This window comes from Emiliania huxleyi (genome assembly GCF_000372725.1).
Source record: "Emiliania huxleyi CCMP1516 unplaced genomic scaffold EMIHUscaffold_3, whole genome shotgun sequence".
NCBI lineage: Eukaryota > Haptophyta > Isochrysidales > Noelaerhabdaceae > Emiliania > Emiliania huxleyi.
Window position 1 is genome coordinate 653,483 of NW_005199770.1, and position 13,230 is coordinate 666,712.

The window sequence follows — 13,230 nt, forward strand, 5'->3', positions numbered from 1 at the left end:
CCGAGCAAGCACCCCCCACCCCCCCCCTCTGCCAGGGGTTCCACGTCGAGTGGCACGTCGAGCGCGACCTGACGTGCCGCGCTGCCCCCAGACCCCGCGGCCAGACACTCCACACACACACCCTCGCCCCCCTCGGCCAACCTCGCCCCTCCCGCCGCCGCCCGAGCCGCCCGCCCGCCGCCGCAGGCACTGGGACGAATCGCGAACGGAGAAGAGGGTGGTGGCCTCGTGGGTGGCGCGCGCGGCGCGGCAGCGCGAGATGCGCGAGCGGGAGCGCTCCGCCTCCCCGGTGCGACCCCCCCCCGCCCCCCCCCTCCACTACCTCCCCTTCGCGTGCGCTCAGCCTGCGCCTGCCGCCTGCCGCAGGAGCTCATCCTCGAGCAAGAGTACCTCGACTACTGGTGACGGCGGTCCGAGCTCTCGTGCCTCCCGCTGTGGCGCGCGCCTGTCGCCCGAGAGCATGCGTTCGTGCAATCGGGCCCTGTCGCTCTCCTCTAGGATCGCGCGTGCGCTCTGTGCACGCAACGTCGTAGGCGGTCGTTGTGGTGGACCGCGGGGGTGCTCCTGCTCGCTCGCTGCGGCGGGGCCCCCCCTTCGGTCCCTGGCTTGTAGCAGTGGCTCTGGCAGCTAGATTTTTATTTTGTGTGGGTCTTATTCTGAGGTTATGTGTTATTCGTACATTCGACATCAAAAGCAAAACTGTACGTAGAGGGCGGGCAAGCGGGACGGGGCCGGTGCGCCTGCGCGGTGCCGGTGGCGTGCCCTGACCGCGCGTGCGGCGTGGCTGCACGACGCCGTCTCAAGGCCCACAACCGGAGCGAATCGACCGCGCGCTGGGACCGGCCGCTGCCCAACCCGCAGCGGGCGACGAATGCGACAGAAAGATCACGAGCGGGGAGGGGGTCGAGAGCCGCGCGTCGACGGCGGGGTTGTATGCACCCGCGATGCGGTGCGGCAGGGCGGCCAACATCGGCCGCCCTCCGCCCGCCCTCGCCGAAGCGCCCTCACGGAGCCCCCCGCGATAGGGTGCCCGCGGCGTGGGCTTCTAGTAGATGACGTCCGGGTCGTCGCCGCCGCCGATGAGGGAGCCCGCGTCATCGGCCGCGATCTCCTTGAGTCGCTCCGCCTCTGCGAGCTGCAGGTCCTTCTTCTTCTTGTCCTGCGAGCGCTTGAGCCGGAAGAACTCCTCGCGCTCGAGCTGAGGAAGGAGGGGGGGGGGGGGCAGCCGCGTGTGCGTGTGGGGCGGGGGCAAAGGGGGGCGGGGGGACCCGGGGGAAGAGGGGGAGGGGGGGGGGGGAGGTAGGCGCCTCGTCGAGCTCGGAGACGATGTAGTCGACGAAGCCGGCGATCCTCGGGATGACGACGGTGTCGAGCGCGTTGACGCGGCGCGAGGTCACCTGGAGGGGCGGGGTGGCGCGGGGTGAATAGAGGGAGGCCACGCGCTCGAGGAAGGGGGCGGGGGGGCATGCTCCGCGGCTCCGCCGGCAGCCGCCGCGGCACCGGGGGGTGCGGGCCCCGGCTGGTGTGCGTGGGTGGGCCGTGTGCGCGTGCGCGTGCGGCCGCCCTCGCCTTGATGGCCTCGTCGAGGATGAGGAAGGAGGTCTGCAGCGTCGCCAGCTGGATGAGCGTGTCCACGCACGCCGAGAAGGTCTGGCGCGCCTTGGTCACCTGCTGCCCTCCCCGCGCGAGGCCCGTGTAGTCCACAGGCGCGTCTGCCATGTCGACCGCCTTGAAGACGGGCACCTGCGGACGCGACGTGACCGTGTCGGCGGACGGGTCCGGGGCGTGCCGACGGCGGGTGCGAGCGGAGGCGGTGGGCGAGGCGTCTCGGAAGTGTCGCCGGCACCTTTACTCCTGCGATGTTGTCCACTCTCGTCTCGACGCGCTTTTGCGCCGTGCCGACGCTCTCTATGATGGCCGACTTGATGTCGCCCGCCGCGTACTTCACCTCCGCCATCGCAAAGTTGCCGTCCTTGAAGGCCTTGCCCATCGCCTCCTTTGCCTTAAGGATTGTGGTCAGCAGCGCGCGCAGCCGCATCGTCAGCGCGTCCGCCTGTGCGCGAGAGGTCGATGGTTGGGCCGGTGGTGCGGCGGCAGGTGGCGGGCCGGCGCGGCGCGGTGGCGGGACGGGCGGCGGCGGCGGACCTTCTTCTTGAGCAGCGAGTGCCCCTTCTTGGCGCCGACCAACTTGAGCTTCATGATCTGCGGGCGCGGCGAGGCGGCGGACGCTCAGCCGCGTCGACGGGGCGGAGGGCAGCAAAAAGGACATGGGCGCAGGCCGCGCCTGCAGGTTCTGGCGCGTCGGGAAGGGCCGCGCAGACGACATGTTGGCGGTGGCGGTCGGGAGTGGTGCACAGCCACAGGTGAAGGCGGAATTCTTTCAGTGCGTCGCCAGTGCGCTCCAGTCCGGTGCCCCGTGTCGTGCGAGGGGGAGCTTGTTGCGAAAATCTTTTCAGTGTTTGTGTGAGGTTTTCGGATCTTCTGTGTTGTCTGCGAGTCGAGGCACACGCACGCAAGGGTCGAGGTCTCTTGGAGCAGAGGAGCCCCGCCCGGTTAGGCTGTACCAGGTTTTCCTCTCGCACCCCGTCTGTTTTCCTTTCCTTTTTCTCTACAGCACCCTCTCTTTTCCTCTCTATTTTCCCGGGGAAACTCCGTGGAAATCGTCAAATTTTGGGCTCTGAGCCGAGTCTGAGGCAGGTTTGGCCTGGAAATTACCCTGCGACCGCCTGGGTATTTTGTCGATTCCTCAATTTTGCCTCAGATTTTGCCCCAGACCAGCTCTCAGACTCAGGCGTCAGGGAAACTCGCGAGTTTCCAGAATGGAGCACCAAACACCCTCTGTTTTCCCTGGAAATTTCCGGAAACGCAAAGTGCTGGGGACCCTCTGTTTTCCTTTTTGTTTGCCGGAAAACCTGGTACAGGCCAAAGCCCCGGCCGGCGATCCATCGAAAGAGCTTCGCATGGCTGGGGTGTCTGTAACGCGTATGCTTTGGGGGGGGGGGGGGGGGGTCGGGGGGGGGGGGGGGGGTGACTCTTCTTCATTGCGAGCGGTACTGCGGTAGTGGACATCTGCGAGGGCCGGGAGAGTTGAACCCTGAACTGCCGCCTGCCGGTTGTTTCCGATAGTTAGTAGCCTCGTCCCTCGAGAAGTGTCGGCCACTTTGTCGGCCGCTGCAGGGCCGCACGTTCATACTTTACAAAGCTCGCTTCCAAGCTCTCACGCCGCGCGTAGGGCCCGTAGGGGCCTAGAGAACACAACCCCTCTCCCTTCCAGAACAGGGGTAAAACTACTTTACGGCGGGTCGGCGCGGGGGTTTGGCGTCTTCCGATCAAATCATGCTTACGCAGCACGTGCTCGACGCGCTCAACGACGGCCGCTTGCAGCAGCAGTGCGCCCTAGCAGCACCTGCAAACGAGTTTGCGAGCGTCAAAGAGTATGGGCTGCTCTTGGGGGATGCGCTTGTTGAGGACAATCGCCTCAACGCTGCCGCTGGCATGCAAGGCAAGGCTTACGAGAAGTACGTGAAGGTGACGGACGGCAGCATTGGCCACGAGAATGGTGCGACCGTGGTCCGCGGACGCGTCGAGAAGTTTCCGTCTACGAGCAGTGCATTCCATGGGATGTTTGTTGCCGTGCGAAAATCTGGTGAGCACGGTGCGCTCATCTGTGCGGCATTTTGCACGAGCGCAACCAAGGAACGCGTCCTGCTCAAGGGCATCCCGCCCGATCGCGTTTCTGACGTGCAGGCCGCCGCCTGCACTCCAAGTGGCTTGCACGTCGTGCCCACGCACAGGGTGCAGTTTCAAGTGGACGACCTCGAAGCACTCCACGCATTTGCCGACATGCAAGACCGGCCACCTGTCCTGCCCTATCTGCTGCGGCCACGCGTTCCACAGGGCGGCGGTCCCACGACTACTCACGTGGCGGCTGATACTTTCAACGCGGAGCAGTTGGCTGCAGTGAGAATGGTTGAAGCGCACGCGGCGGGCGGCATAGTGGCCATACAAGGGCCGCCAGGCACCGGCAAATCCCACGTTATCGCTCGTGGGCTGCTCTCGCCGGCCATGGGACCACTGCTCGGCCGCATTCTTGTCGTGTGCAACTCGAACCAAGGGCTCGATTCGGTGCTGGATAAGCTCAACAAGACGAACCCCGACGCTCACTCTTGGGCGTGCCGCATCGGTCACGATGAGAAGGTGAACGAGCTGCTCAAGTCTTACTATAGGGGCGACGTGGAGGCGGACGTGACTGGGTTCCGCGTGGTCTTCACCGTAGGCTACCAGGCGGGCCGTCTGAAGGGCAAGAAGGTGGACGGCGTAGCACCAGAGCTGCCGCCGCGGAATTTCGACACGGTCATCTACGATGAGGCGTCGCGCGCGGGCGAGTCGGACATCGCCAAGGTCGTGCTGGCCAACCGGACGACTCTCCGGCTGATTGTGCTCGTCGGCGACCAGGAGCAGCTGCCGCCGATCGTGCATGAGGCGATGCAGGCCACAGGCTTTGGACGCAGCTGCATGGAGCGCATTCTTGTCGCGCGAGCGGCCAGCCCGACGCACATCATGCTGAAGGAGCAGCATCGCATGGCGCCGCAGATCAGCGCCATCGTCTCGGAGTTGTCGTATCGCGGCGAGCTGCGCTGTGGACCGACTGTGCGCGGGCCGGATGTGAATGGGGCGCTGCGTGGGCGGTCGCTCATTGGCATCAACCTGCTGCCGCCCTTCGCCGAGGAGGACCAGTTCGTCGGCAGCGCACGCAGCTTCGTCAATCGAGCGGAGGCGAAGGCTGCGCACGCCGTGTGGCGCTGGCTAAAGAGGCATGGCGACGCGCTGGGTGTGGGAGGACTGTGCATGGCCGAGCAGTGCGCGATCATCACCAACCACCTCGAGCAACGCGCCGAGCTGCAGGCGCTCATCGGCAACGTCCCGCGCGACCAGATCGCCTCCCCGGGCAGGAGTGGCAGCGTCAAGCACCCGCCCGAGATCAAGATGCTGCTGGACACCGTGGACACCGTGGATGCCTACCAGGGCAGCGAGCGCGACGTCGTGGTGCTCTCGCCGCTAGCGACCAAGCGCGCGGGTGACCGACGGCTGCTCAATGTGGGCCTGTCGCGCGCGAAGCGCCTCGTTGTCATCGTCGGTGCGCTGGACACCCTCGCAGCCGGGGAACACGGCGAGATGGGATGGCGACAGCTGGTCCAGCACGTGCGTGAACACGGCGTGCTCTTGGATGTGTGCCAGCCCAACATGGCTGACTTGACAGGCCAGCTGGAACAGATTGTTCAAGCAGTCAATGGTGTCGGCTCGCAGGCCACCGTGGTTGCGGACAGCTCGCAGGAAGCGGGCAGCGTCACACCCACGCGCAATGTCAGGCAGCGCACGGGCTGACTTCGCTCTCGGTCTCGCATGGGTGTCCAAGCAGCCGCATCCTGAACTTGGTTTCTCCTCTACTGGTCGATAGTCGCTTGTGTCCGAAAGTAGCTACCACCTACTTCTCGAGAAGTGTCGCCTCCGCAGCTTCATAATTTCATGTTCCTGGACACGTGGCCGCGAGACACGTGGCTGGCGAGCGGGTCGGCCGCCTGCACCCGGGTGCACGAGTCGCTAAAACGGTTTCATGTGCCCGGGCCGCTTCGGCGGTTTCACGAGCGACCGGCGTGTACCAGTACGTAAATATGGCAAGCACTGCTGTGTAGCGGGGCTCATGCGTCCAAGCTCATTGGCGCTGCGCGCTGGTCTATGTGAGAGGTACGTTGAGGTGCGAGCCCTGGAGGCCCTGTTCACAGAGACCTTGTGATTGAGAAGAAAATACCTCCTAGATATGACGCTTCACTTCACCTAACCCGAACGAACGCCGACGACCCGCGCGCTCTAGGACGTAGGACACCCTAATCCCTATCCCTTAACCTACGCTACGCCCCCCTACGGGCTACGCCTACGAAACCCCGACCCTAACGTTGAAGGGAAAGACCCCCCACCGCAAATGTCTTCACCCTTTTCGCAGGGGCTCCGCGCCTGCAGATTTCGAAATAATTCGACAAAATCCTCTGTGGTTAAAGCCGAGGGCCACAATGTGTGCAGCGCGCCCCCAACCGACCCCGTCAAGCGTCTCTGAAAAGTCAGAGACCGTCTGCTCTTTTACGAGCCTCGGCTCCGCTTCTGCCCCCCCACAGGACGTGCGCGCAGGCGCGCGATGGCCTCGCCCAGCTCCGCCTCGAGCGCCCCGCCGCCGGCCGAGGGCAGCTGCAGGTGCAGCACCTCCGAGTCGTCAAACTCCAGCTTGAGCTCGTGGCAAACCTGCCGCAGCCGGGCGGGCGGGTGGTCGAACCCGAGGCCGCGCCAGTACTCGACGACGTCCGTCGAGGCGGAGACGAGGAGGAAGCGCAGCCCCTCGGCGGCCGCGTGCAGCTTGGCCCACGCCACCAGCAGGCGGCCGATGCCGCGGCGCGCGTGCCTCTTCTCGACCGCGCACGCGAGGAGCTCGGCGTACCTGCACGGCGCGGCGCTTTCGTGTGTCAGCAGCAGAGACCCCGCCGGAGTGAGGGGGCGCGGTTCCTCGGTGTGTCGTGTGTGTGTGAGAGCTCGGGGAGGGCGAGACGCACGCGAGAGAGGGCGAGGGCGAGCCAGGGGCCGGGGGTGGGCGAGGGTTGCGCGCTGGGACCCGTGCCCTCTCCGCGCGCCTCTCCTCGGCTCCGCCTCGGTTCACTGCCCGCTGCTGCTCCCTCAGCGTGACGGCGCCGGCGACGTTCGCCTCGTCGCCGTCGTCCGCGTAGGCGCGCAGCTGCGTGACTCCCGACTGCAGCACACACGTCACCGCGCCCGGGGCGCGCATCAGCCTATTCACGCGGGCGGAGCGGTCAAGAGGCGCCGTTCGGAGCGGCGGGCAGTGAGCCGACGTGCGGCTCTCCATGGGCGGTGGGGTGAGACCGTTCGAGGCGGAAATCTCGGCTCGACTCGGCTCCTCTCGGCCGGTCTCGGCTCCTAAGTCACCGGTCGACGAGAAAGTCGTGTCGCCCCCCGCCCTGCGACTCCTGGATGACGCTCAGCCCGGGCAGCCGCCGCCTAGGCAAGCAAACACGGGCCAGCTCTCCGCGAACGAGCTGCAGCAGGATGCTCCGCCCGGGCAGCCGCCGCCGGTACAGATCCTCGACGGCGCTCCGCAGCGAGTGCGCCTCCACCTCGCTGAGCGCACCGCCGCCGCACGGCTCTCTTCCCACCGCCTCCGCCACCACGAGCCTGCACATGGCACGGACGTGTCATGGACGTGTCGTGGGCGTGCGCCCCTGTACCCCTCCTCCCCCCCACACGAGCCTGCCCCCCTCCCAGCCGCGCTCGCGGCAGCCGGGAACCACGCGGCACGCGCCCGTCGAGAAACCGGCCTCGGTGCACGGGGCCTCCCCGCCCCTGTCGCCGCTGGAACGTGGACCGCGACGCAAGCAATACGGCAAGCCCCCGCCGCCATCGCCGCTGCCCTCTCCCTCTCGGCCGCCGCCGCCGCCGCCGCCGCCGCCGCCGCCGACGTCTTGCCCCCGCTGCGCGGCGCCGTCTCCGGCAGGGCTCTTTGAGGGCGGGGTGGCGAGCGGCGGCGGCGGAGGCGATTGCAGCCGCTGCGACGCGCCCTCGATGCAGCGCTCCATCTCGAGGAGCGACTCCTACTCCATCAGGCCAGCAGTCAATGATTGGACCTCCTCCCTGCGTCGCCCCGCCGCTCGGCTCCGGCGCGCGACGCCTCCAGCCGCGCCACCGCCTCGGCCGGCAGCGAGGCGCGGCGCAGCGAGGCGCACAGAGCCTCGGTGCGGCGGCACACCTCGTCCAGCATGCCGAACGCCGCCCCGCCCCCAGCCCCGCCCGCCCCACCCCCCGCCCCACCCCCCGCTCCACCCGCCCTGGCCCCGGCGCGTGAGGCCGACAGCAGCCGCTGCGTCGGCGACTCTGCGGACTCGTTGGCGGCGAGAGGGGGAGCCTCGCTCGGGGCGGGGGCACGGCCGGTCCGCCTGCCGGGGAAGGCTCAGAGAAGGCTCAGGGAAGGCTCCGGAGATGGCTCAGGAGATGGCTCAGAGAAGGCTCAGGGAAGGTTTAGAGAAGGTTCCGTGCCTCGGGGCGGGGGCACAGGCGGGGGCACAGGCGGGCTCCCGCCTCGGACTGCCGCCGACGCGCTCGCAACCCCGCTCTCCCCTCCCCGCGCCGCCTCCGGACCAAGCGTGTGCCTCTGCTCCTCCCTCCTGCGGGGGTCGGCGGGAGGGTCGGCGGGAGGGTCGGCGGGAGGGTCGGCGGGAGGGTCGGTGAGGGGCTGGCGGCTGGGCAAAAGCGGTGGGGCAGCAGCGGCGGCAGCAGGAGGGCGGCTTGGAGAAGGTGTGTGAGCGAGACGCCGATGGGCGTCCGGCACGAGCGTGGAGCGAGGCGCAGCGGGAGGCGCTCGGAAGGGGAGACTTCTCGGAAGCGGCACGCCTGCCCGCTCGGCGCGGCGCGCGGCTCCACGTCCCAGCGCTGCATCACCGCAGCTGTAGCGGCGAGGAGGGCCTCGGACAGCTCGGCCTGGAGCTGCGAGCGGTGCGCGGCGCTCTGCCGCCCCATCGCCGTCTCGCTCGCCGCGCATGCCAGCTGCTCCGCCACGACACGTGACGGTCCGGCGGACAGCAGAGGGGCGGACAGCAGCGGGGCGGACAGCGGCCGTGGGCTGTGCAGCGAGGCGGCCTCAGCCTGCGGAGACGGGCCGGCAGCCGGCCGCGGCGGGCCGGCAGCGGGGGGTGGCGGGTCGGTCGGCGGCGGCGGGTGCAGCACGGCGGGTGTCGGCGGGCCGGCACTCGGCGGCAGAGTGCGGCTCCGCTCGAGCGTCTGGCGGCGCGCCGGGGCGGCGGCGTCCGCCTGCGGATCGACGCGATCGGACGTGCACGCAGCGCGCTGTGCAGACTGTCCACCCGCATCCGTCCCCGACTCGCGCGGCGGCGGCGGCGGACCGGCACCGCCTGCAGCCGGCGGGACCTCCGACGCTGCAAGCCCTCCAGCCGCGTTGCCGGGGCTGCAAACCCTCCAGCCTCCCCACACGCGGTCGGGTTGGAGCGTGTACAGCTGCAGCTCGTCACCGTCGGCGAGGACCAGGCTCTCGCCCTTGGCCAGCACACGGCTGTCGCCCCTGCTGTTGACACGCACGCGCCCCTGCCCGATGACAGTCGCACTCACCTCGCCGTCGCCCGCGTTGCGGAACGCGATCTGATTGCGGGAGATCTGCATGCAGTCGCCAGCGCAGTGCTCACGCCCGACGGTCAGACCGTCGTTTGGCCGCAGGAGGAGGGAGACCACCCCGGCGTCGGCCGTGGAGGCTAGCTTCCAAGCGGCCATTTCAGAGATGGCGCGAACCAAAGAAACAAACCCAATGCGGTTGCTGACTGCACTCCAAGTGCTCCAAGTGCAGCCCAAGACCCTTTCTGTGCCGTCCTCCCATCCCTCCCTTGGGTGTCTGTTTTCTTTCTTTCTTTCTTTCTGTGTCGTCCTCCCATCCCTCCCCCGGGTTGTGTTTTTCTTTCTTTCTTTCTGAGCCTAGAGGCGTCCTCCCATCCCTCCCTTGAGTTGTGTTTTCTTTCTTTCTTTAGAGCCTAGAGGTGCGGATCGGCAAGGCGCAACGCGTCGTGCTTTTAACCTTATATCATCCTTGGGTTGTGATCTAAGAGACGATCGGAGGGGTCCCGTACCATGCGGAATCGACCCTATCAAGTGCTCAAGTGCTCAAGAACTTGAATTACACCACGCAGGGGCGCACAGCAAGCACGGAACAGCCGTTGAGGAGAAAGGGCGTGTAATATACGCGCCACCTCCCGCGAGCGCGGCGGGGGGTCGGAATTGCGGCCGGAGGGAAGGGCGAGCCGCCGCCGCCGCCGCCATACGATCAGCCTGACACGTCCTGACAGCAACCCAAAAGCAACGCACAACAGCGCTGCGACGGTGTATCATTCACTTTATGCCACCGTTGCATATCCGGATATGCAACGGTGGGGCATAAAGTGAACTGAGCCCTGGTGTCGAGGTGTCGAGGCCCGGTGTCGAGGGTGTCGAGCTGCTGTCGAGCTGCTGTCGAGGGATAGAGGTGTCGAGGCCTGTCGAGGCCTGTCGAGGCCTGTCGAGGCCTGTCGAGGCCTGTTGAGGCCTGTCGAGGCTGAAACCATGCTTGACCGTGTCGAGGGGTGTCGAGGGGTGTCGAGGGTGTCGAGGGTGTCGAGCGTGTCGAGCGGGTGTCGAGTGTTGTCAAGGGGTTTTGCGTCTAAGGTGTCGAGGTGTCCAAGGTGGCAGGATGCAGTTGCAGCCCATCAACAAAACTTGGGCAGCAGTTGCAAAGCTGTTTCATCCCTTAGTTGCAGCCTCAGTTGCACCCTGTTGATGTAGCACAACCTGAGCACAACCAGTATACTCTCTGTGGACATTTGAGGACATCAAGTGCCGGGAGTCATTGCCACTGTGCACAAAGGTACTGTGCAGGCGCAGCACCGCAGCAGCGTCGCCGCTGCAGCAGCGTCGCCCCTGCAGCGTCACCGGCGCACAAAGCGCAACTGACCACAGCGCTCATGGCACAAGGCTGGTGCCATGAGTCAGTGGACATTGCCACTGCACAAGGTGCTGTCCAGCAGCTAAGGGCTGCCAGTACCCCATCGCAGCAGCGTCGCCGCCGCTGCAGCGTCGCCGTTGCAGCCGAGCGTCGCCTAGAGCTGAGCAGGCTGCAGTAGAGCTGAGCAGGCTGCAGCGCGTCGGCAGGATCCACAAAACCGTGGAAAGCTGTCCCCCCCCCCCCCGCAAACTTTAAACCACCATAAACATCATTGTGCGCAACTTTAAACCACCATAAACTACGATCTGCAGGGGCCCCAAACCAGCCTCAGACTCGGCTCAGAGCCCGGAAAATTTGATGGTTTCCCCGGGAAAACAGAGAGGAAAAAAGAGGGTGCTGTAGAGAAAAAAGGAAAGGAAAAGAGACGGGGTGCGAGAGGAAAAGCTTGTTCAGCCTAATCATTACAGCAGTCTGTAAAAAAGAAATACCTGCTTCTCACAGCAGACTGGCACGGACTAGCACCACAAAAGGCGACAAAAGCCAACTGGGTGCGCTTCTTAGCTCCCCGGTGAGGTTGATAACTGCACTCCAAGTGCTCCATCCAAGTACTCACTCGCACAACACTGGGCACGGGACTGGCGCGCACTGGGGCACTAACACAGGTACTGAAAAAAGAAAACTTCCGCGTGCGCGGGATGCGGTGTGTGTCTCACCTGGCAACCCTGTCTGCACGTCTCGCGCGCGCGTGAACAGGGCCAGGAGTCCGGCTGCCGCCGATGCTCCATCCCCCGCAACGAGCGTGCGATGCTGCATCACTGCGCCACGAGGCGCAGCAACCTCGACCCGGGTGTTGCTCGAGTCCGCAACGCCCACGGGGCGAATGCGATTGCCTGGCCCTATCGCCAAGCGGCTCTGCTCCTCCTCTTGTCTGGCAGCAATCGCACGCTGCGGCACAGGCCGCGTTGGCGCCGAGGAGGCGGCAAGCCTCAACGCGCCTACCCGTGGCATACCGCCGGATCGGGCCAAGACTAAGGCTGCAGGCGTCGGCCCCGGCTGCTGCGAGGGCCCTCCCGTTGAGGTGTCCATCTTATTTATGTGCAGTGGGGCTAACCACTGTAGGTGTAGCGCGTCGGCAGGATCCCCAAAACCGTCGTAAACCCCCGAAAATTGAAGTCGACCGCGCAAAGCTGTCCCCCCCCGCAAACTTTAAACCTCCATAAACATCATTTTGCAGGGGCGCAGCTTGGAGCGCGGAGGGGCGGAGAAGCAGCCTCCTCCTCCTCGTCGCTGCTGCTCTCGGCGACCGCAGTCTCGCCGCCAGCGCCGCCTGGCTCGCCCTCCTCCGATTCGGACGCCTCGCCCGCCGCCGCTGCCGACGGCCCTGCCTCTCCTGCCGCCGTCGCCGCCGCCTCGCCAACCGCCCGTGCATACGCCACCGCCGCCTCCTATCAGCGGCAACTGACAGACCGCACGCAAACACCTCTGCCAACCAAAAGAAGAATGGTCACCGCAAAAGCAAGACTGGAGGCGCCCAGGCGGACCTGGCTAGCCAGGCTGAGCCCCTCGCAACCGCCCCGCGACCATCCGCTCGCGATTATGAGTCGAAAACCGGCTATCAGCAGCAACTGACAGACCGCACGAAAACACCTCTGCCAACCAAAAGAAGAATGGTCACCGCAAAAGCAAGACTGGAGGCGCCCAGGCGGACCTGGCTAGCCAGGCTGAGCCCCTCGCAACCGCCCCGCGACCATCCGCTCGCGATTATGAGTCGAAAACCGGCTATCAGCAGCAACTGACAGACCGCACGAAAACACCTCTGCCAACCAAAAGAAGAATGGTCACCGCAAAAGCAAGACTGGAGGCGCCCAGGCGGACCTGGCTAGCCAGGCTGAGCCCCTCGCAACCGACCCTCGACCACCCGCTCACGATTATGAGGCGAAAACCGGCTATCAGCGGCAACTGACAGACCGCACGCAAACACCTCTGCCAACCAAAAGAAGAATGGTCACCGCAAAAGCAAGACTGGAGGCGCCCAGGCGGACCTGGCTAGCCAGGCTGAGCCCCTCGCAACCGCCCCGCGACCATCCGCTCGCGATTATGAGTCGAAAACCGGCTATCAGCAGCAACTGACAGACCGCACGAAAACACCTCTGCCAACCAAAAGAAGAATGGTCACCGCAAAAGCAAGACTGGAGGCGCCCAGGCGGACCTGGCTAGCCAGGCTGAGCCCCTCGCAACCGCCCCGCGACCATCCGCTCGCGATTATGAGTCGAAAACCGGCTATCAGCTGTAGTTTGTTACACTTTTGAGCACTTGAGCACTTTTGGGCAAACGGCGCGCGATACGAAAAGGCGCAGGGCGAGGCGGAGAGAGTAATAGGAGTACCGAAAAGGCACGAGTGGAGGAGGGTGGGTGGAGCTGGAGGGACCCTAGGTGCGCGGTGCGGACGACACGAGGGCGAGATGTCAGATGACGAGCGGCTTCGCAAAGAACGCTAGCTATATGGGATTGCTATGGTTCTGGGGAGGCCATGCTCGACCCAGCGGCGGCCCTGGCGCTCCATAGTGGGCGTGACAATCGCACTCACGACCAGTGTGGAATGTACGCCGTGGCACGCCCTCGACTTGGTCGAGGAGCGCCTCGGCCGCAACATTGGAGTGGGTCAGCGCACGGCTCAGACACGAAATGGCTTGATC

At 65.9% G+C, this 13,230-nt stretch overlaps 4 protein-coding genes across 4 annotated transcripts in view; 2 read left to right on the plus strand and 2 right to left on the minus strand.

The window, feature by feature from the left end:
• EMIHUDRAFT_195180 (hypothetical protein) overlaps positions 1-405 on the plus strand; it is a gene marked incomplete at both ends in the record, with an annotated part of 2,049 nt that extends 1,644 nt beyond the window's left edge. The window contains 3 exons of the mRNA XM_005775177.1: positions 36-73; positions 217-289; positions 367-405. Coding sequence (XP_005775234.1) covers positions 36-73; positions 217-289; positions 367-405 — 150 coding nt within the window. The remainder of the gene's footprint in view (positions 1-35; positions 74-216; positions 290-366) is intronic.
• Positions 406-632: 227 nt separating this feature from the next.
• ATPVD2 (vacuolar H+-ATPase V1 sector, subunit D) lies at positions 633-2,350 on the minus strand. The gene is made up of 6 exons (XM_005775593.1): positions 2,285-2,350; positions 2,146-2,202; positions 1,847-2,053; positions 1,570-1,743; positions 1,308-1,397; positions 633-1,198 (listed from the first exon to the last, which is right to left on the minus strand). Exons 1-6 carry the CDS (start codon positions 2,324-2,326, stop codon positions 1,046-1,048), a joined length of 723 nt encoding a protein of 240 aa, XP_005775650.1. The 5' UTR covers positions 2,327-2,350; the 3' UTR covers positions 633-1,045.
• A 986-nt stretch (positions 2,351-3,336) lies between these two features.
• Positions 3,337-5,385, plus strand: EMIHUDRAFT_195182 (hypothetical protein; the record flags this gene model as incomplete). The annotated part of the gene is made up of 1 exon (XM_005775178.1): positions 3,337-5,385. One exon carries the CDS (start codon positions 3,337-3,339, stop codon positions 5,383-5,385), a length of 2,049 nt encoding a protein of 682 aa, XP_005775235.1.
• Positions 5,386-6,135: 750 nt separating this feature from the next.
• Positions 6,136-9,336, minus strand: EMIHUDRAFT_195183 (hypothetical protein; the record flags this gene model as incomplete). Its single annotated transcript, XM_005775179.1, has 6 exons — positions 6,136-6,552; positions 6,659-6,833; positions 6,988-7,059; positions 7,138-7,217; positions 7,287-7,401; positions 8,909-9,336. The coding sequence occupies 6 exons, from the start codon at positions 9,334-9,336 to the stop codon at positions 6,136-6,138; spliced, it is 1,287 nt and encodes a 428-aa protein (XP_005775236.1).
• Positions 9,337-13,230: the final 3,894 nt, after the last annotated feature.

Coding starts and splice junctions, on each gene's coding strand:
- ATPVD2 (XM_005775593.1), bottom strand. CDS start 2,326: ATGTCGTCTGCGCGGCCCTTCCCGACGCGCCAGAACCTGCAG. Junction 2,203..2,284: donor CGACGCGCCAGAACCTGCAG/GCGCGGCCTGCG, acceptor CCGCGCCCGCAG/ATCATGAAGCTCAAGTTGGT. Junction 1,199..1,307: donor TCGTCTCCGAGCTCGACGAG/GCGCCTACCTCC, acceptor CTCCTTCCTCAG/CTCGAGCGCGAGGAGTTCTT.